This window comes from Leptonotus elevatus, chromosome 2, assembly GCF_054856555.1.
Source record: "Leptonotus elevatus isolate MCC_2025b chromosome 2, RoL_Lele_1.0, whole genome shotgun sequence".
Taxonomy (NCBI): Eukaryota; Metazoa; Chordata; class Actinopteri; order Syngnathiformes; family Syngnathidae; genus Leptonotus; species Leptonotus elevatus.
In genome coordinates, this window is record NC_141240.1 from 33,743,747 (window position 1) to 33,766,778 (window position 23,032).

Consider the following 23,032-nt stretch of genomic DNA (forward strand, 5'->3'; position numbering starts at 1 on the left):
TGACACACCAGGAAAAGTGAAGACTACAGAGATCTCAGTCTGCATTTGTTCAGCAGTTATCATCAAGCAGGTAGAATGTATTTGGAAACAAACCTCTGCATTCACTTGACATGATCTTTAAACTTTAGCTTTGCTATCATTATTTCAACTTTAAATTTGTTACGTAAGGGTTCAGACAGCGATACTGTTGTATTAACATTTATCAAAATGACTGCTAGTTGCACGTGCTAAATGAATGTCCTCATAAGTAACCTTTCAAATCAAGAGCAAAGAGCTCGTTCATTCCACAGGACAAAGACTGGCCTCATGATGTGAAGGCTCGGGGGCACGGCACTCACACGTGTGCCTGTTGCACGGAAGTGTTTGCGATTATTTGTTCCAGGCCATGGAGGTTTACCGTTAGGTCCACCTTCAGACCCCGACAATGTGCATGGACATGTCAAGTCAAAGATTCCAAGATGTCTGGAAAAATTTGATGGCCAGAGAGCCACCAGTTCTCAATTTTAATTGTTCATAGAATTTTTCCACAAGTACAATGACATTTTTGGATTGTTCTCAATAAAGACATGGGAGATTAAAAAAAAAAAGTAGTGTTGTTATTTTAGACAAAGTTATGATGTGTCAATACACCTCGAGGTAGATGATCAGATCACATTTTTGACAAATGTATTGTTCTTTTTCTTCTGACATTTTTCTTCTGATACTTTAGTATGTAGAAATTTGAAATGTCCACACAAAAAAAAGATGTCGCGAACCACTGAAATGATATTTTCCTCTCATTTTGGATCATCTTCTTATTGTAAAATCATTACAGGCTGCACAAACTCTCTGGATGTGATGTCTTTTTTCCACTCTGGTTTGCAAGGATGTCACCATGGGGAATATGACATCATGAATATTAGAGTTTGAGACGAGTGAAAAGAAAATATTAGGTGAGGGCTACAATTCAGCTGCTTCAGTTTCAGTGGCACCGCGGTGTCAAATTGGGGAGGGTGTGTGGGAGGAGTTATGCAAATTGGCCTATGGGGTCCTATTTGTGGCACTCAAAGTCACAGTCAGTGCACTGACAGACTTCATCACAGGCGCTCCAATGAACAGGGTCAGCATTCTCAGGTTAGCTTTCTGCTTGACATTGACAAAGTCCTCGCGCAGAGACAGAGTTTGAACGAGTCCATTTTGGGATACCTGATCTCGCATCAAGTTGATGGAAGGCGAGTTTTAGGATCTGTGAGGATTTTTATTTCATTTTTACTCGGGACACTTGGACTGTGTGATGAAATTCTTAATGGCCACAAGTCTTTTTATAGCAATGATGCTGTATTTGTCATTTGGAGAAGCAAAGTTGTACAGACCGCTCCATTATAGTGACTACAGATCTGGACCGATGGAGCACCATGAGCAAGGAAAACCCACCAGCAGACACAAGTAAGTTTTGGTTCTCTCACCTGTCAAGTCAACAATACTTCAAATTGGAATTCACTGACAACATGACGCCAACTCTCTTCACCTTTTTAACAGGAACCACTGTGCTTATGTGATCGAAAAGACCATGTCCTTCACTTTGCAAGATGGGGCGGCACCATATGTCAAAGCTGAGTACAACAAGTGTTCCTGGCATAAGAAATGTCCAACTCTTATGTGAGTGATGTTATTTTCTATGCACTGACTTTACATATTTTACATATAAATGCACATCAATGGATGTTTCATATGCTCTATATATCGATGTATTATCATTCATCATTACAATATACAAAGTAAATATTATTGTTAGTATTATACTGTCCACTCATTGTGCAAATATTACTGTAGCAGCACAGATGTAATATGTACACTCTATTTATTTTTATTTCTTAAACATCATGCAGCATCTTAATCATTTTTTTGAATTAGCTTTGAATTGTTTCTACAACCACCGTAATGCTGCTCATTGTTTTGTTTATACTTTGTTTCTGGCTGGTTATACGCTGGTTATACATATCACTGTCAGGCGGTAGGGCTGGGTGATATGGCCTAAAAATGATATCATGATATTTCAAATAAATTTGCGGTGACAATATTTTTGACGATAATGGTAATAATTACTGAACAATAGATTTGTGATTGGTGCTTTGGAATAATACAACTTTTATTGCAGCACAATATTTAAACCACCTTTTTTTTTTTTTTTACCACAATTGAAATGTAAACGAAGTGCAAATATAGCAACCGTAATGGAATGAAATGTAAATAAAAAGTGTTTACCCTGCGAGATCTAATTGTAACATTAACTGCTTAAAGCACATAAAGCACATTTACTTAGCAAATACAAAGAAAACACAAACCTCACAAGTCAGTGGCAAAATGCATGAGTCAAAAGTCCAAAAGTCCTGTGTGGTTGATCCTCGTGTTGTGGAGGCATTTTTTTTTTTAATAATATAGTAGCAGCCAGTCTGTGGCGTAATGCTCTGTACATCGCAGGCAAGTGTATTGTTGAAAAATGTTTTCACCCTGCGATTATTTAGGCAGTGGTTATTTTGCCGTAACCTTTCTGTGAGCGTTATTTTGCCGTGAATGTCTCTGATTGGTCAATAAGAGGAGCGAGAAAATGCCGTGATTGCTTGTAGACATTACTAGTGGGTATAAATAACGCAAATGTGCATGTATACGCCGCTGCGCAACAGCAACGCGCATGCCGTTAGAGCACGTTAGCTTAGCGGCCGGCTAGCATAACAAAGTCACATCAACTATGAGGAGAGTGAGTTTTCCAGTAATGAACTTTTGTTCACGGCAAACAACAAGAACTGTTTTCAATCTTTCCACGTTCTCCTTGCGTGTCTTTAGCCTACGCATCCTCTTAACTTTAACGGCAATAGCTCACTCCCACTTGGCCGACAGAACTGGCTACAGCTCGCATCCTCGCATGCTCCGACATTATTTTTATGCAGCAGCGAGCGACGCATGTACGTCCAAATAGACACGAAGACGTATGATGTTATGCATTACGTCATCACGTCAATTTCGCGATATTTCACATTTTTATCATCCCAAAAAAATACACCGGTAATATCATAGAAGGTATGATATGGAACACCCCTATCAGGCGGAATCCTTCCCATGTCCCAAAATCACCAACTAGTCTGACCTACCAAAACACTGCATCATTCAGTTTGGTGTTATACCTTATTATCGTCATCATCCTCATCATATACCTTTGCGCACCAACATCAACACAACACCCCCGAATCTTATTAAATCACAAATGTATTACTCGGTGAAAAAGTAGGACACATCACCAGCTTTCCACATCAAAGTCTGCAATAAGCTGAAATTAATTTGCTCACATTTATCTTCATGGCCTGTCCAGTTCTTTCTGCACCCCAAGTTTTACAGCAATATATTATTTTCTTTTTTTTTAACAAAACAGGCTTATTCACGTTTATCTAACCTAACTAGCTTTATTCATTATTGTCTAAAAAAAAAACATCCACAAATTGTTTACTCTCCCCAGGTACCGCCTGATCTACAAACCAATGTATAAGGTGGCCCATAAAACAGTCACCGAGTTAGAATGGCGCTGTTGTCCTGGGTACTCGGGCTACGGCTGCATGGAGGGACCGCCAGCTTACCAACATTCCATGAAAAGCATGCCACCGTTTAAAAGTCCACCATTCAGAGGCCCACAGTTCAAGGGACCACAATACAAAGGTCCAATGTTTAAGGCTTCCATTTTCAAGGGCCCACCCATCAACCCTCATGTGAAAGCTAACCCATGGAATCAACCCAATGGACCTCCCACCGGTGGTTTCAACTCTTACCCAATGCATAACTTCGGACCGCCAAGATCTGAAAGCTACCCAGACACCTCTTTTGAACCGTATCCAGATGGGCCCGAGCACATGCCAGACCACAGTGAAGAACACCACACAGAGCATGAACAAGAGCATGACCAGAACCAGGGAGCAGTGGCGCATAGTCCAGAAGTAACCCATGCTCCTACCAATGGGGAACCAACTGAAGGTGAAACTAAATCAATAATGATATACTCTGCTTTTTGTGTGTATGATATTGTAACAAATGTAACTGACACTGTTATGGCACTAAGGCTATCCCTTCATTGTTTTAGGCCTGGCTCTAAACAGTGAAACAGAGGAGAGAATGTATCGAATGGAGGAGGATGTGCGACGACTGAACCAGGGATTGGAGTCCCTCAGGGGGACTGTGAATGGCTTGGAGGGCAGCCTTCGAGCTTCGCTAAGAGAGGATGCCAACAGGATGCTGACGGCTCTGCTCTCTGCTGCCCCCAGTCCTCTTTCTGCTCCTGCCGTAGCCTCTGGCCCCGCCACAGTAGGCTTTGTAGAGATTCCTGGGGGTGATCCTGAAGCTGGCGCTCTAGACGGCAGACACGTCTTTTCAGGGCTCACAGAACTGAATGGAAGGGTAGAGGAGCTGAGGACCGAGCTGCGAGCCAAGACAGCAGAGCTTCAGGAGCTCAAAGCCAGAGTAATGACACATGACGGAGCACTGGAGAAGATATCAACAAGAGGAGGCGCAGCATCAGACTCCACACATCTTGAGGGGGAAGACCAAAAGGCTACAGAGCAGCTCTTGGATGAGAAACTGAGTGCAGCCAGGACAGACATCCTCGGTGGATTTGAGAAGCGTGTGGAGAGTGCAGTGGGGCGATGTGAGGAGAAAGCAGAAGACATACGTCGCCAGTGTCAGAACGAGCAAGGTAAAAGGCAGGAACAGATGGAAGATGTTTTGGGAAAAAGTACAAGCAACTTAGGGACAGAGATGAAAAGCCTCCAGGCACAGATTCATCATTTGAACACACGAGAAAGCTGCTGCGCTGTGGTGAGTGGACTGAGTGACAGGGTGCAGTTGGTGGAAACGTCAGTGGCAGACCTCAATCAGTCACAGAAACACCTAAGAGTGGAGCTGGGAGGACATAAAGACCACATTGAGGGAATGCTGGAGGGGCGTCTTAAATATGTAGAGACTAAGCTCAACCTGACTGGGCAACTGGTAAAGACAAGCAGCGTCTCAGACAAAGCCGAATCAGGAAAGGGCCTGGAGGCCAGAATGGAAGGCAAGTTGAGAGAACTAGAGGGACGCCTACTGATGGCTTTGGAGGAACTTGGTAATGCCACTGCCCCTGCACTCCTGGAGGGACATGCCGTTCCGACCCTGGAGACTGAGCTGGAGTCCCTCCGAGGGAGACTTGAGATGGACGTGGACAGGGTGCAAAAACAACTGAGCAACCTGGAGATTCTTTGTTCTTCCTCCTGTTCCTCATCTAAAAAACTCACAGCTATTCAAGGGGACTCCGCCTCTTCAAGTAGTGGCCCAGCAGAGGATCAGAATGTCGAAGGGTTATTAGCAAGGCAAGGTGACCGTTTGAACAGCCTCAACACGACAATGCAGAACATCGTGAGGCATCTGACCAACAAAGAGCAGCAAGTAAAAGAAGAGGGCGAGCTCACGATCCTGAAGTTCAACGTTCGCTCGGTCAACCGCACCCTGAGAGGAATTCAGGAGTCACTGGGGACCGTAGTCCACCAGGTGGGACGAGTGAACAGCTCCTATCATGACAGAGAGTCACGACTGGCCCAACAGATGAAGGGTGTGGTCCAGCTGGTTCGACATCAGGCCTCCATGCTTGGGACAGGTGAGCGCAAACTGACCCGACTCAAGGGGGAGTTGCAGGAAATGAAGAGACGGCTCGCTGACGAGGTCCGAGGCTGTCGGAGCACAGCTATGGGTGTACAAAAAGAGGTGACAGAAGTCGGTGGACGTGTTGCTAATGTGGAGGACCAGTGTAAAGGTCTTCATTATTTAGCAGAGAATCTGGAGAGAATTAGGGAGGACCTGGACAGACAATCAAATGGCTTTCTCCTGAAATTCAATGGGACGCTCTCCAACCACTCTCAGCAGTTGTCTGAGCTGAAAGACGAAATCAGAAACTGCACCTCGAAGGCTGAGCCGGCACGACAGAATCCTGAGCGCGGGGACACATTTGCTTCAAAGTAGTTCTGATCATGAGGAAATAAATGACATAAAAAGAAAATAGAGGGTAAATATTCTGCCGGTATTGTGGAAGTCTACTGACATCCCTTTTTTGACGTTGGTTTAGTAAGGGGTCAAAGCTGCACTGATATCCAATCTAAACTTGCTGCAAACTATTTAGTGCAGCTAACTGACTGCACGCTTAATGTTGTGAACATTTATTTTTACTTGACTCGTGAAGGTGCTAAGTCTGTTAGTTGACATAAACCATTATTTTCAACACCCGGCAAAATCGATGTTACTGTGCTGTTTACATGCATAAAAAGTCTTTGTTTGATTGTTATTTAATTTTTTTTTACGTGATGTTCTACTTTTTATACTTTCGTACGTGGAGACTAAATTACACAATGCTTTTGATATAATTGTTTTCATTTTGTATAATTGTTTTCATATCCCTGAATCCCTCATCTATTTGTACCTTGCCCAACATGGAAAGAAACTTTCTGTACTGTACATGATTTTTTGAGGGAAAATATCTGTCAAAATAAAAGCTTTTTTTGTCAATTACTAAGGAACCCCATGATTACCAAATCCTGACAAACTAAATTCACCAGAAAGTTCTGACGATCGCTGATGCAAGGACGTAAAGCATTCCATGAGAGAGCGTCAATACGGAAATTATTTGGATGTTACTGCACAGCACAAATAAAACAAGATGTTGATTCCCAGAAGAAAAAAAACAAGCTGGAGTCATTTTTAAGGGCACAACCAAGGAGTCTATTAGAGTAACCTTGCATCCAAATGCATTTTGCAGCTCAGAGTGGTGCACACTGCATTCAGCATTCCAATAGCAGAGCTGCAAGTGACCTTGCTGAGAAAACTTGTCAGACAAACAGCCATTACAATGACAGTTACGTAGTGGATGAACTCATTGCACGCTTTTTTCCATCAGTGATATCAGATAAACAGAATATGACATGTCACAAAGAGAACCGAGAGAAAAGGTAGGAAGATGTTAGAAGAGGACCAACTGGGGGAAATCTTCCCATAATGCGCTTTTTTGTTTTTGTTCTGAAAGCATAAACAATCCAACACATGAGCATGAGAAATGTTCTTAATTGTCTTTAGTATTAATTTCAAGGTTCCTCAAAGATTTCACAGCATCGAGACAAGAACACAATCTTGTTTGTTTCCAAGTAGATGTTTGATTGGTCTTTTCACTGCTCACCCAAGGACAGGATTTTGCGTTATTCGCAGACTGTCATGCAAACAGATTGCAAAATCCAAATCTGGCACAAACGCAGAGGACAGAGGATACGGTTTCAAACGCACAACACTGAGGTATTTTTTTTAAAGGTGAATCACTCTATGGAGCGTCCGCAACGTTTGTTTTTGTCCTCATTAAGGTGATGCTTTGAGGTTGGACAGTTTGCATGTTGGCTCACAGACAAGCATGAAGATGACCTCACCTTTGATTGGGTAAACAAGCCCTGGACTGAGAGTGCACCAACAGAGATGCAGCGATTCTGCGAACACAACTCATTCAAGAGTACTAAGTACAGGGCTTCAGCTAATGACAACAACGTGATGGTAAGCGGTATTTGAATCATTTGTTCTTATTCGTTTCTCTGCCTTCAAAATCAATCCCTGGAGCAAAAAGTTTGAGGACCAGACCAGATTTGGTTTCCTTATTTTATTTGCAAAAATTCTTTACAAACGATTACTGCAAGTTTTTATACAGTTTATACTGTAGAAGGCTATTTTTGATCATACAAACCATGTTACATCTTGTTGGTATTTTGAAGGGCACTGGAATGACCATTTGCGTTCATTTCAATGGGAAAAGATGCGAGTGTTGTGAGCTACGATCGCGGTCAATGAAACCCATAAAATCACGGCAGCACTGCATTTCACTTTACACTGACCAGGCAAATTCTCAAAACTTTCCTCTAAACTCGTACATCAAGTGTGGCAGAAATAGGACTCCCACAAGTTTGGAACTCCCACAAAGGAGTCAAAATCCTAAATGTGAGCTGACTCAAAAGCGGATGCCTCAAGTTTCTCGCCATCCAACTGATTGTTATTACGTGAGATTAAGCTCATCTTGACGTGTCAGCGCGAGCGGCCTGAGAAGGACCACGACCCCGCTCGGGGTTTTAACATGACAGGCCTTCTCTTTGCGGCGGGTTGACATCCCGGCAGCCACGGCTCAGCTCGGCTGGAGAGCCTGCATTCCTTTAAGCAGCTTTTGCACGACTGTCAGCCTGCGAGCGAGATGGCCGCATACGGGCGGCGCTGCACAATAAACTCGGATGACACGGCGCTTTGGGTGCATGCTTCCTACTGGATTTATTGTGGGAGCCAAGTCAAATTTGACTTTATATTTTGAGAGGATCAAATCTGAATAATGACGAAAAAAAAATCTGTCTGTGTCCCAAAGTATACTTCACATTTATTTATTGTTGCACTTAATTTTCAGGGTTAACAAAAGAAGTAGCTACGCATTGCTGTAAAGTCTTGCTTCTACTCCAGGCTTCCTCAAACAAACGTTAGAGGGCCACTAATAGTTTTGTCAACGAGTCAAAGGTCCATTTACTGTATACAAGTCAGTCAGGCCACATTCAATAATCTGATCGAACAGCCGATTTTCTGTTTACTGGATGACCGGCTCTACCCCTCAGCCACGGCCACCACTGACAGATGTTGTGGCTGGTTAGCTCAGTGGGAAGGGCTAGTTTAGGTTATTTAGGATCTAATCCAGTCACGGCAAACTATTTAAGAGTCAGCTTTTGTGTGAGAAGAGTTACTTGTCTACTCCCGTAGTGTTAAATTAACTCTGCTTAATGAGTTCAAAATGTACACTCTCTCAGTGTGAAATATTTACTGTAACTACGGGTGGGAATCTTTGAATGTCTCACGATTCAATTCCGATTTTTGGGTGTGCGATTTAATTCAGAATCGATGAATGATTAAGAAAGATTTTTGATTCAAAATGATTTGATTGTCAATGATTTTTGCTTCAATTTATAGATGTTCACGGAATCGTAATGATCTATTCCAGTCTGACTCGCTAATGCTAATTAGTGCTCCAATTGCGGTACTTTTATCACTCAAAAGAACGGCTCCACACTGAACAATAAAAAACTTTTATTGGAATAACTTGATCGTGACTTTTTCCTTCTACTCTCTAATGTGGCTACAACTTAACAGTGTATCAGACCGTGTGGAACCACACTGCCCCTAAGTGGCCAAAATCGGCTACAACATGAACGGCGCTCCCAATAAAGGCACACACAAACAAAGGGAAGACAGTATAAAATAATTTCAATAAAATCGATTTGGGGGCATTTAAAATCGATTCTGAATCGCACTAAATGAGAATCGTGATTCTTATGAGAATCGATTTTTTGGCACACCCCTAAATGTAAGTATTTTGAAAGTGTTAATTTAACTCTTGAAAACGTGGCATTATAATATATATATATATATATATATATATATATATATATATATATATATATATATATATATAAACTCTGACAGAGTGTTCAAATCAACACTGTGGGTTCATTTCAGCACTCAAGCACTGGACGTTTTTGCTGTGAAACACTTTATATTCAGAGAGATTTTGAACCACACTGATGCTAGTGTCACTTACTACGACAAACGACAAACAGCAACCTTTTCTCTTTTAGTTACTGAAAAGAATCCATACAAGCGGAAAACACAGTCCGCACATGACCATGCTAACAGTACTACTTTTGATGATGATACGCGATTCACACGTGTAAAGGTGAACTCGGTAGACGACTACGGCAGAACCAACGTGTGTTAGTAAGCACAGATAAAGCAAATAGGATGAGTAATAATTTGTCATCAGTCACATTTGGAGCCATTGCACCCACCCCCATTCTTGTCCTCCCTCTTTCTTCTGTGGCAGGCTGAGCATCTGACTGGTGCTTAGTGCATCTTCACAATAATGACCATGTCATACATGAGAGTGTCTACCTGGCTGCTGGAAGTGCGTGAGCGTGTTGTGAAGAGGAAGAGGAGGAGGAGGAGGAGGAGGAGGAAGATACCCCAGCTGGACTCTTTTCTCCCTCTCCCTTTCCGTCTCTCTCTCTCTTCTCTCTCTGTGCGTGGCGCTGGGTTGTCCTCTCCATCTCCTTCCCAGTGGCTGGCTGGAGCTCCTGTCCAGTGTCCTGCTCTGCACTAGGCCTCCATGAGTTTAACAGAGGACAAGGAATTCTTCCCTGGAAGGTAAGCGGCGCTCTCTGCTGAACACTCGCTCCACTCTGAATCCTACAGATCAGACCAAGACAGCGACAGATAAACACATCAATTACATTCGGCATTAGGATGGCAAGAAAAATCTTTTACTCTAGTTTGTGCGTATACTGTACGTTGACTGGTGAAGTTGTGTTTTATGTTTCATTGTTTACTGAAGGTCAATAAGGTTCAAAAGTACAAAGTGGTGAATGTGAAGCGCTGGAGGCACAGAATACGGCGGCAAGACTAGTGATGACATCACTGATCATGCCTCTTCGCACAAGCAACGCCACCCGCTTCATTTTTTGGTGCAAGTTATGATATGATCTTTTGCCACCTTTCAGACTGTTTGCTGCCGTGATATCACAACACTCTGAGAACATCGTTCATGTTTGTCTCCCGGCTTCTGTTGCCAGGGTAGACTGACCCGTGAGATGTCAGATGTGATTTGCGGGTCTGTGAGCTTTTGAGGAACATAAAGTCTCTCTTTCTCTCTTCCTAACTACTCATCCTTGTGATGTAATTTGACAAGACAATGACTTTCAAAAAAGAAAAAAACAATGAGACAAATGTATTTCGTGCTTGATCATGCTGTAGTTATGTAATGTGTGTACTGTGTGATGCAGTGGAATGTTGATGACACATTTGTGGCTGCTGCCTTGACACGACAGGCTTGCAGTTTGGACGGACAATGACAAAAATCGGATTTTTAAAACTATAATCAACACACGACAGATGCATCTTTGACGAGCAGCTCATAAAGGTAAAGCAATCAGCCTTCTTGGCATTAAACAGCGAGACCAGACACGTATTGCAATTATTTTTTGCTGAGTCAAAAATATTTGAGATAGCTGTAACTATTTTCTTCTTATCCAAAATGAGCAAAAACAGTGAACCCCTGCATACATGCAGTTCGGCAGCCGTGGATTTACATTTACATTGGATTTTTTTTTTAATTGTTTCAATATTTTTACCATATTTTTTTATGGTGGTGGGCGGGGAGGCATTTTCACCATTTTTGGTCAAAAACGCATACTGAATGTTTATCAGCATTTTTTGAACAATTTTTTCTTGTTTAAAAAAAAAAATAATAGTCAGAATTCTGTTCGACATCTTGAATGCAACTTTCAAACTATCCAAAATGTAGTTGTGATGTGACTAGTCAAAAGGTGTTGATTTACAATGCTAATTCTGGATAATCAAACTTAGCTTTTAAATGTTGAGCCTACCATAAAATGGGCCTTGAGCCTTAAAAATATGTGCGCACCATACTCTCATTTAAAGCCCAGCCACTGTAGGCCTATAATTACATAAATTGTAGGTAAACGTATGACAAACAATTTGATAAAAGCCTAATGTTTTTTTCTTCAAGATAACTCACACTAATTGGCTGTTATGAGAACTTTTCAAAGACGAGAAAACAAACAAATGACATGAATGTAATTACTTGATGTAACACTGGGCCTAAATGACCATCTGAATGGTCTCCAGAGGCCATTACATAAGATGTTTCAAAGCTCTGTTTGAAAGAAAGGCCCGCCGCCGCCACTTTGTCATGCTGCAGTGTTAATAGTGGAGCAAGATGGCATTTGCTTGTCACCGTCACTGACTTTCAGTGAAGCAGGCTCGCGGTTGCACACAGCAAGGGTGAAGACGGTGCACTTCAATCTCATAAAAGGTCTCCCAAGGTCTTTGGATATGTGTGTCACTGCTCAATGCCTGACATTCAGGTGGCACAAGTGAGGGGATGCATAGAAATACAGCGCCACAAACACCCAAAGTTTGAGGAAAAAGTGTGATTTAAAGAAAGAAAAATCACAAGTGGTATATAATATTTTGTGTTCTCAAAATTGACAGAAAACATAAAAGAAATGCAAATGGTAAATATTTTTATCTTTAACACAGCTTCTGATTTTTTTTTTTTTGCTACTTGTGTGTCAAATGAAGACTTACTTATATACCCAAACATCTGTAAGAAATACTCAGAATTTATTACTTTAAGAGCTATGAGATGTTCATGCAGAAAACTGTAATATGTGGACTTTCAATTTCAAATAATGTCCTAATTTTGAATAAAGAGATGGAAATTTGGAAACATTTTTTTCCCAATCCAATCAAATCAATCATTTGCCCTAAAACTATACTTAATCTACAAAAAAAAAAAAAACTTCCTTTACTTAAAAATACTCAATGATTACTCTAGAATGAAATTTGATTGTATTTGTACTATTTTGCATTGTTTCATGTCACTGTCTGCTGCCAGATCGGCATTGCAAATTAGAATCTCTTATCTAGGGCTGCAACTAACTATTATTTCAATAATCATTGTATCTGTCTTTTATTGTTGTTTGATTAATTGATGAATCGGGACATTTCAAATTGACATGGCAGAAAATGTCCAAACATAATTGATTATGACTCAAGGCAGAAAATCCTCAAAAATGTTGACAAGTAACAGCAGATATTTGGAAAAAGTCTAACTTTGATTAAACACAAACAATCAGTCTGCATCATGAAATATTGACTGTTGAGAGGCTGAAATTCCAAATATTTGGACAATTTTAATTTTCAACAAACAATTACTCAATTATCACAATAGCTGCCAGTTAATTTCACAATTGATTAGCTGCCAATTAATCGATTAGTTCTTTGCACCTCTGCCTTTCTAAATTGCCTCACATGTATACATGAATGCTAAATAAATACAAATAAATAAAAACAAATTAAAACTGGGACTGAGATTGGTAGCCACAAAGCATCTCAGTTTAGAAGTTAATGAAAGTGACACAGCAGCCACTACCAAACTACTAAATGACAGAAAACGGTGTTGTCAAGAAAGAAAAAATTACATGCCCCATCTCAAAAGGAAAAATGTCAAAAAATTTGCAGCAGATAAAACGTAAACGCGACAGGAAGCATCAAATCTTTTCTTCTAACCTAACAGTTAGCTAGAGTCAGATACGACGACAGGTCTGTAAAATAAAAATACTTTTACGGCTGGGCAAAAGCCTTCTTCAACCTGGTTGCCTCTTACTGGTTGGCTAAGAGCATTGTGACAGCTCAGGCACAGTTGAGCCGCTCGGGCTCTTCCAGGCTCCTGCCATCTGCCCCCACCCCGGAGGTATTTTGTCTCCTTCACTTCCACAGACATCAAGATGCATCACAGATGAGCCGACATACAGCATATAGATCATGTCGGCACGGCCGTGTACTTACGGGATTGAAGCTCCGCCTACAAAACGGATATTAAAAAGGCATCATGGTACAACAGTGCACTTGAGAGGCATTAAAATGGGACATGAGCATTTTTCTTGGTTTTGATGTCGCTCAGACAGAGGGCTGCTTCAAGATCGACTGGCGTGCTCACTTGCATCACAATCAAGTCTGTCTTTTGATCTTGTGTGATTAGCCAAGTATCGCCACACATTTGTCCCCTACATATGTGGCCTTCTCTAAAATGTCCAATTTATTTGCTGTTCGTCTCTAATGCACAACAATGTTCTGAATAGTAACATTTGCTCTGTTTGCGATTTGTGGCAATAGCAGACACTGTCAAGACAAGACAGGACAGGAAGATCATGGACCGGTATAGCAAAGTGGCAATTGTGGACTACTATACTGCTGTGTCCATTGCCAGAGGCGTAGCTTGCCAACAGGCAATTGCTTGGGGCACCTTAGCCAGCAGGGGCCCCCAGAGGGCCAACAGATTTTGAAACAAACAGTATATCTTTCAAATTAGCCGTGCAGCAATGACAATTGACCGTCTCATATTCGATGAGTCAGGTGGGGTTTTTTTTATCCTTAAAAAAAACCAAACATGTATAGTAAGGTGTTCTTTTAAACGATCATGTATAAAAAAAAGTTTAAACAACAACAACAACAACAACCATTTATAGTAACACTTTAATAAATAAATACATTAGAAAACGGCCATGTACATATAAGCATTTATTTATTTATTTTTAAAATAATGACTATGTACAGTAAAACTTTTTTCGTTCTTTCAAAAAAGACAATGTATATATAGTAAGGCTTTTATTATTTAAAAAAAGTGACCATGAGGCGTTCTTTTAACGACAATGTATATAGTAAGGCGGTTTTTTTGTGTTTTTTTAAACGACCATTTACATAGTGAGGCATTTTTTTATGACTACTTGTAGTAAACCATTTTTTTTTAAACATTACCTTTTACTAAGGCTTTTATTATTAATAATAAATAAATAAATAAATAAATGAGCATGTATATTAATGCTTTTATAATTTCTTTTTTTTTATGTTACCATGTACAGTAAGACATTTAGTAATACCCCCCCCCCCCCCCCAGTTTTCTGGCTCACTTAGGTTTCTCGCTAAAGTTAAACAAACTAAAACAGTGACTTGAACGAAGCACAATTAATGGTGATTGTTTATTGAAGGTGCAGATTTTAAAATGAAACAATATGTATACAACGGCTGCTGGGGCACCTGATCCATTCTTGCTTGGGGCCCCTGGGGAATGTTGCTACGCCACTGTCCATTGCTAAGGCACAAGAACAAGCTACGCTAATGTTAACAACTTAGCGTCTGTGTAGGTTTTGTCGTTTTCTACCCATGCATCATCACTTTTCAATGCCCTATAGTAACAAATTTGCTGTGGACAATTCCGAGCTGATGTCTCACTCTCAAGTCAAAGTGGCGGACTTGCTTGGGGAAAACAAGCCCCCTGCTCGTTGAAAAGCATTGGACTTTGGATCGTTGTAATTTGATTTGTGAGCATTATTTTGATTTTAAAATGTGATGAAATTTTTTTTTGACTAAGACTCCGCAAAGTGCAATATGAACAGAAATCGGACATAATTGGTCTAAAGCCAGATGAATGTCCTTACAAACATCCAAGAGGCACTTGTATACTATTACATTAAAAATGATGGAATCAAACCCGCGTATGTAGACAACTTAGTTCTTAGCTCATCTGAATACTGTAATGTACATTTTGCTACCAATGTAAAAACAGTTTCATAGAAAATTAAAATGTGTGACATGCGAGCTAAAACATGTCGAAAGACTAGCAAATGGCACGTTAGCTAGCACAGAGCTGTGGTGGTTTGATATTGATATTGACATTTGCGGCAATAAATTCAGCGATTTGAGAGATGTTTCGCCTATTTTCATTTCGCTAACCCGTTTGTGTGCTCTCCTGTTGCTAATAAAAAATGGCTAAACGTCACTCCGAGGAGAGTGCAGCAGACGGGCTTTACTCCATTTAATATAGATAATGATGCAAGCTGGTTAATGCCTAACATTTCTGGAAAACAAAATAACACATTTGATCAGATTCAAAAATGTTTCTTACCACTTAGGAAGTGCTCGCCACAAAGCATTGTGGTCTTGGTTAGCCTCTATTCAAACTGTAAAGTTCCAGTCTTTCACTACTTTTACACAATTTCATCTGACGTTCACGGTCCATGGGGCATATATGGAATGATAATTTCGTTTCCATCATGTTTACGTTTGGAACATCCAATTGTGCAACCACTTTTACGGCATAATTTTTTCTGAGAGATTTTTATGCTAGTCGCAAGCTAAAGCAATGCAATACGCCGTTTGGTTTCACCGAGTACGGGGTGTCGCATTGTGGAAATATCAGAAATGCCCGGATGGTCGCAATTGTCCAGAGCAGCAATGGTTTATGTCATGAAAATGAAAATGGCTTCGCATGCTTAGAACGTCCAGCAGATCAGGACCTAGAAATAGTTCCTTGTCGTGCCTGGTTTTGCCAGTGGAAAAGCGTCACCATATGTAGTGGAAATTTGGGTCTTTGAGCGTGCAAACCTCCACCAAGACTGGATTGTTAATGAAAAGCCTTGATAAACCACTTCATCCAGAGCCACGGTATATTGGTTAAGAACGTTTAGAATCTTGGCAATTCATCCATTCAACAAATGCCACAAAAATTCAACAAATCTATTCATTGTTTGGTACTCGCGTCTAAGGTTTTAAGATACTCTGTAAATCCAGAGATTCATTCTTCTGTCCATCTGTCAGTCATACAGCAGACAGCAGTTTTGTATTTGATCCAACACGGTTTACAGGGTGAGAAAAAGCTTTGAGGAAATCTCTCTTCTTTTTTTTTTCTTTCTAAAGAGCTCAGTATTGTTCATTCGGAAATGTCATCATCATTGCTCTTTATTTTTTTCTTTTTTTTTCTTTGAGGAAATCTCTGGCCGACGGGCCAGCTGGCATTCATCCGATGATGAAGGTGTTCACAGTCAACTATGAAAGAAAGTTGTTGTTGGTATGCATCAATTCACTGCAAGTTGTGCCAATGTTGTAGATGGGAAATGCTTCAGACGCGACAGCTGCGTTTACCTCCACTATCTCCAAGGAGTATGACGTCGTCATGGGCTCACTCTACATCGTATATTGTGAGTACATTCCTTGATGATCCTCAACTAAGGTCGACAAGTCCACATGGGTGACCAATCTCTCCCTCCACCCAGGCGTGCTGTCCCTCCTGGGAAATTGCGTTCTGCTACTTGTTGCGCATCACAAGCGCTCAAGCCTGAAGCCTCCCGAGTTCTTCATCATCAATCTCTCAATCAGTGACCTTGGGATGACGCTCTCGCTATTCCCCCTGGCAATACCGTCAGCTTTCTCACACAGGTACGAGTGAAGCTTTTGCACGGCCGATTATTTATTGACTGAACCACACAATTCGATGCTTAGCTAAAAATCATGGGAAATGTAGTCCTACTAGCCTAAAGCTGTGGTCGTCAGTCAGACCCAATGCAAGCTGAGCTCTTCTGGCAGCATATTTCCAATGCTACAATACGGGACCGGAATAGGTAGATGGCATAGCCAGCTTCTAATAAATAGCAAGGCAACATGGTTGGATAATGGTGAGTGCATTGACTTGTTTATAGTGCTGTTGAATAGGGGTGTGCCCCAAAAAATCGATTCTCATAAGAATCGCGATTCTCATTTAGTACGATTCAGAATCGATTTTGAATGTCCCCAAATCAATTTTATTGTAATTATTTTATACTGTCTTGCCTTTTTCTGTGTGCCTTTATTCATGTTGTACCCGGTTTGGCCACTGCCAACAGTTAAGTTGTAGCCACTTTAGAGAGTAGAAGGAAAAAGTCACGAACAAGTTACTCCAATAAAAGTTGGGTTTTTTTGCAGTGTGGAGCCGTTCTTTTGAGTGATAAAAGTATTGCGAGTAGCGCGCTAATTAGCATTAGCAATTCCTTGCACATCTATAGATTGAAGCAAAAATCATTGTCAATAAAATCATTTTGAATAAAAAAGCGCTCTTAATCGAAAATCGATTCTGAATCGAATCACAGTCCCAAAAATCTAAATCGGAATTGAATCGTGAGACATTCAAAGATTCCCACCCCTACTGTTGAACTGTCAACCAAGATAGCATTTAGCATTTTGATAAAGTCATAACACAACCATCGGTCATCAGATTGACTAGTGATTACATTTGTTATATAAATAGTTCCTGGAGAGAATTTATTATGTTTGATTTTCAGCGAAATTATAAGCATCCGTTTTTAATTTGGAAAATCTGGTCACCCTACTGTAACACCTTTTTTTTTTGGTTAACATTTTCAGGTTACTGCAATGGATTGATTGGATTTGTATGATTTTCTATGGGAAATATTTCTTTCCGATTTCATTTCAGTCAGACTTTCTGTATTAAATGCAACTGTTAACTCCCATGTCCACCATTATCTGACAGTCCTTGTGTTGACGGTGTTACCAATTCAAGCTCTTAATTTTGATTCAGTCATATTTTGCTTCTTTGCCTTGAATTACATTTTGGTTATTGTAAGAATTTGTGTCACATACAGGAATTTAGCCCCAAAAATCCCATCATCCCATGGGGCTCAAAATGGTTTTTCAGTAATGAGGATTTTGAAAATAATAGATGATGATGATAGATGCCCACAGTTTGCACCATTTTCTTCTCCCCTCTGCATTCAGGTGGCTGTTTGGAGAGCTCGCCTGTCAGCTCTATGCAATGTGTGGAGTCCTGTTCGGCCTTTGCAGCCTGACAAACCTCACTGCCCTCTCCTTCGTGTGCTGCCTTAAAGTCTGCTTTCCAAATCACGGTAAGAAACAACCAACTAGCAACTTGCAAATGAGCAAAACAGCTCACTGTATCTCCTGTTTTTATCAGGCAACAAGTTCTCTTGGGCACACGCTCGCCTCCTGGTGGCCGGAGTGTGGTGTTACGCGTCAGTATTCGCTGTGGGGCCCCTGGCGCAATGGGGACGATACAGCACGGAACCCTACGGCACGGCCTGTTGCATTGACTGGCACGCGCCCAACCACGAGCTTTCAGCCTTGTCGTACATTGTCTGCCTTTTTGTCTTTTGCTACGCGTTGCCCTGCACCATCATCTTCCTCTCCTACTCGTCCATCCTGCTGACAGTGCGGGGGTCCCGGCAGGCTGTCCAGCAGCATGTGTCGCCACAAACCAAGAACGCCAGTGCGCATTCGCTTATTGTCAAGGTCAGAGTTTTTTTTATCCGGACAGAACTAATTTTACTGTAAATCCATGATAACAACATACAACTTGATATGTATTGTATTTTTCCCTTAAAATTATATGAAATTAATGGCAATTCTCTGTGAACGTTTCTACATTTCTAAAATAAAGGCTATAGTATAAAATGTGTATTTAAAATAGGTATAGACCACAATATTACATGAACAAAAGATACGTGATAAAACACAAATATCCCGTGGCCAAATAAATATCATTCAAAATGACTGGCAGTGTAACCCATTTTTAAGGAATGCAGCAAAGAGAAAAAAATTCAAATAAACATAACAGTGTTTCACTCAATAAGTGGCTCAGTCTGTCAAAATGCATCGATTAAATGGCAAGTAATTTATTATCAAATTAATTGACAACTGCTTGAATAATAAAGTAATCATTCAGAGACATTGTTTACCTTAAAAATGAATAACAATAATTGGTTAATAAACGGTAACTTGGAATAAATGGTTTTGTCATACTCGTCAATGCAAAACATTTGATCCGATTATGCGATTAACCGATGGAATAATCCATAAAATAATCGATTCTAAAAACATCCGATAGTGACAACTCTAATCAAAATTAATGTCACAACTGCTCTTGCGCTGCGATCGTCACATGACCAAATGTTTCAAAACATCGTGCCATCAGCTAGTTATTGCAGTGTACGGTTCGGTAACCTGTTTTCCGAGTTTGGAAAAAATATTCTGCTTGGTTTGATAGTAAACAGCTTGAATCCTCCTATTTGTTGACTTTTTTTTTTTTCCAAACTGCTGTTTGTTTAGTTGTTAGTAGAGTTTACATTCCCCACCCCAACCCACTATCACCCCAACCACCCAAAATGGGCTATTTTTTTGTCTACTGGAAAATTAAATAAATACTAAAGAACGAGTTAAATTTTCTGACCTGATAAGGGACCAAAAAAAACACAGTTTTATTCATTATATATTTTTTAATTAATCGGTTATGAAAATTGTATTTTGCCAAATATCGACATCGGCCAAATCAGTACTAGTCCGCCGTGTATTTTTTCAGACCGCCATTGGTTGATTGATGTTTATGTGCGCGCCTTATTGAACAAACGGTAACAAAGTACAGTAAACACGAGCACATTTTTAGACCGCCTGCCGATTGCCTGACGCCGTCACTAAACATGCGCAAAGTGGCTAACAGTTTAGCCAGTCAACAGTTAGCTAGCTCCTAATCCTTATTAGCTCACTTCCAATTCACTCATCAGACTAAGCCCACCTTTGAAAGGCACACGCACACATAGACACACAGTATGTATTAATAATGAAATCCACGTTGGTCACCATTTTATGAATTCCGTCTATTGCGATGTGGAACATAACCCTGGCGCTAAACGGGGGATATTACTCTATGGTTTCACGGTGCATGTACATTAATGTCTGCTTCTGTCTATTCTTTTCCACAGCTGTCAGTAGCAGTGTGTATAGGCTTCCTCGTCGCTTGGACTCCCTATGCCGGAGTGGCCATGTGGTCAGCATTCAGTGACGCCACACGGGTTCCTCCGTCCGCGTTCGCTACGGCCGCCGTGTTTGCCAAATCCTCCACCATCTACAATCCAGCCGTCTACCTGCTGTGTAAGCCGAACTTCCGCCAGTGTCTCTACAGGGACACGTTGACGCTAAGGCAGAGGATCTACAGGTCCAGTCCACAGTTGGGTTCCGCTCCGCAACACAACAAAGACACAAGCATCTCCACGCGCATCTCAAACGGGCAAATGGACACATTTGAGGCGTGTCTTCGCTGCGTTGACAATCCCGCCAGGTGTCATGTGAGCAGAGCCCAAAGGACTGCTTGTGTACTGACGGGTTCCGTTCACAGAGAGGTGGCACTCGGCCAACTTGCTTCCACACAACTAGCTGACTTCCTCTAGTGGTACTGCCTGCTTCGCTCACGAGGCCAACAAGACAGGAGAAGCACTCAGAACCTCTTGATGACATCACCGGGAAGTTTTTTTTTTTCTGTGTAAGAATTGCAAGATGGGCTACTTGTTAAATGAAAGCAGGCTCTCTCAATTTGGCAGAAAAAAATAAATGCAAAAAATTAGGGCTGCAACTAACACTAATTTAAGCAATTACCAGTAATCTGCGGATTATTTGTTGATTAATTGATTTTTTTTTTTTTTTTAAGATGAATTTCCACCACTCATTCACACTCACTTACATTATTTCAAAATGCACAAACCTCAAATGATTATGTTTCAGTTACTGGTTTGGTCTGTAATGTTCGACAGAATTCCCAAGTAGCTTTTTTTTTTTTTTCTTTTTTTTTAAGAGCTCAGTATTGTTCATTTGGTAGAGTTTGTAGCTTTTTAATAGCAACCCTTCTGGCTTCTGAGTTAATTTGAATGTCATTTGAAATGAGCTCATCACAACCTTCTGCATGAAACAGAGATCTTAATGTGAGAGAGCAAGTTGATGGAAAATAGCTGAATCATTACACTGCAATCAACAAAGCAGTTTAATTGAATCCCATCCGCCTGTGAAAATAAATGCCAAACAGGCTAACGTGTGGCTTTCGTCTCACGGGAATTTACGTAAAAATCGCTGGCATCGGGCGGAACCTTTGTTCAACCATAAACATTGCATCGAGAAAACTATGTTCAACACTCTAGATTTAACTTGTAAAAAATAACACACATGTGGAACGTCCAGAAGTGGTGAAAAAAAAGTCTGTCACACAAAATATGACATTTAGCAAATTGTGACAAAGGAGGTTTCAGCCCAATGGCAGTAAAAAAAAATTCCAACAACTTCTGACATTTGTGTATGTCATAGGGTTAAGACAGATGCACTCCAAACTACTGTATATTGTCACATGGTACGTGGATAACATTGTCACATGAACACTAACATACTGAGAAGAATATCTGAATTATCTTGAAAGGCCTTTTTTTTTTTTTGATGACCCTCAACTTCTCTTCTAGAGGATTATTTAATATGGTTCGAGCCAGGGGCTCTTTGATTCACACTGTTGTGGCATTTGAGGAGAGTGCAGACATACTAATGGAGTTCACTATGCAAAGACACACCTTAGTAACATAAATGACTTACGCCGCAGCGCAGACACGCAAGGTTTTCCATGATTTTTTTTTTTCGAGCAGAACACAGTTTGTGATTGAGGCTTGTCATCAGCATACATTGGAAGTGTTTCAAACCTCTACATGTCTTGTCGTGTGCTTACTCTTAATCCCAGGGCAATTCTAAAGCATTTAGCAAACATGCTACTGCACATGTGACCAAACAATCATGTGATACTGTGCTGCATATAGCTTCATGTATGCATAGGAAAATATACAGGCTTAAAGAAACAAAAATAAAATATTGCTCTCTGAATAAGTTGACTTCTATTATTAAGATTGAGTGTGAATATAGTGCGGTGGGCGGGGAAGGGGGTCCAAGTGAAATATATAGTCTAATGCACAGGTGTCAACCTCAAGTCCCCCAGGGGCAACATTTGGCCCGCCATATCAGTTTGTTGTGGCCTACTTTAGCAAATAAACTTGATGTTTCTTTCTAAAGTGATTTGCCGCTTCAAATTTGGCAACAACAAAATCTATTCCAAAATTTGCAAACCGTTTCTACAAGCATTCCCACCCCCAACAAAAGTCTTGTAAACATAAATAAAAGCTGTTTACTTAATAGGGGTGTTTAAAAAAAAAAGACTTGGCGATTCGGCAATATATACGAAATGATTTTTAAAGATCAATTTTTGATGAAAATATTCAACAAAATGTCTTAGTTTTAGGGTTAGGGTTCACACTGCCGTTTGTCATTTTTTACTCGTGACTGCCACCTTTGGCCTAAAGCGTAACTGCAGCATCTGCGTCAGGCTCGTTCATGGTGCACGTGCTTGTGCGTAGATTTTAAAGCGACAGCCACAGACAAACGAAGACATGACTTCAAATGAGGTAAGAAAAACTCCGCCCCTTCCCGAAGAAACTGTGGAGTGTGTAGGTCTGCACACTCTACTATAAAGGGAAGATATAAACTGAAAGGTGCAGTCTGAGTAAAACTGTCAGGGCTCTTCGTACTCATCTGGGCATTGGTGGAGCATGCATGATGTAGAAAAAGTTTTAACATGACATTTTTAAATGGCACAATGCACCTTTAAGAATACATACAAAATAAAATGCAGGTCCAATTGTTTATATGCAATATTTTGATGTGATGATACATTTTCATTTTTTTGTTTAACTCGGTTGGTCCCATT

At 40.7% G+C, this 23,032-nt stretch overlaps 3 protein-coding genes across 3 annotated transcripts in view; 2 read left to right on the plus strand and 1 right to left on the minus strand.

The window, feature by feature from the left end:
- The window catches only part of LOC147179720 (sterile alpha motif domain-containing protein 10-like), a gene marked incomplete at its 5' end in the record, with an annotated part of 22,765 nt that extends 12,549 nt beyond the window's left edge, over window positions 1-10,216 (minus strand). Inside the window, one exon of the mRNA XM_086067064.1 lies at window positions 9,997-10,216. Within this exon, the coding sequence (XP_085923190.1) occupies window positions 9,997-10,216 (220 nt within the window). The remainder of the gene's footprint in view (window positions 1-9,996) is intronic.
- Window positions 1,243-6,472, plus strand: emilin3a (elastin microfibril interfacer 3a). The gene is made up of 4 exons (XM_086069348.1): window positions 1,243-1,425; window positions 1,519-1,638; window positions 3,491-3,999; window positions 4,106-6,472. The coding sequence occupies exons 1-4, from the start codon at window positions 1,274-1,276 to the stop codon at window positions 6,010-6,012; spliced, it is 2,688 nt and encodes an 895-aa protein (XP_085925474.1). The 5' UTR covers window positions 1,243-1,273; the 3' UTR covers window positions 6,013-6,472.
- opn7d (opsin 7, group member d) lies at window positions 10,050-22,099 on the plus strand. The gene is made up of 6 exons (XM_086068182.1): window positions 10,050-10,248; window positions 16,571-16,661; window positions 16,737-16,899; window positions 18,232-18,359; window positions 18,428-18,762; window positions 20,229-22,099. Exons 2-6 carry the CDS (start codon window positions 16,571-16,573, stop codon window positions 20,691-20,693), a joined length of 1,182 nt encoding a protein of 393 aa, XP_085924308.1. The 5' UTR covers window positions 10,050-10,248; the 3' UTR covers window positions 20,694-22,099.
- Window positions 22,100-23,032: the final 933 nt, after the last annotated feature.

Excerpts from the sequence above, each read along its gene's own strand:
- emilin3a (XM_086069348.1), top strand. The coding sequence starts at position 1,274 with ATGAAATTCTTAATGGCCACAAGTCTTTTTATAGCAATGATGCTGTAT. Across the intron at positions 1,639-3,490 it reads AAGAAATGTCCAACTCTTAT|GTACCGCCTGATCTACAAAC; the intron begins GTGAGTGATGTT and ends TACTCTCCCCAG. Across the intron at positions 4,000-4,105 it reads CAATGGGGAACCAACTGAAG|GCCTGGCTCTAAACAGTGAA; the intron begins GTGAAACTAAAT and ends TCATTGTTTTAG.
- opn7d (XM_086068182.1), top strand. The coding sequence starts at position 16,571 with ATGGGAAATGCTTCAGACGCGACAGCTGCGTTTACCTCCACTATCTCC. Across the intron at positions 16,900-18,231 it reads CCGTCAGCTTTCTCACACAG|GTGGCTGTTTGGAGAGCTCG; the intron begins GTACGAGTGAAG and ends CTCTGCATTCAG. Across the intron at positions 18,360-18,427 it reads AGTCTGCTTTCCAAATCACG|GCAACAAGTTCTCTTGGGCA; the intron begins GTAAGAAACAAC and ends TGTTTTTATCAG.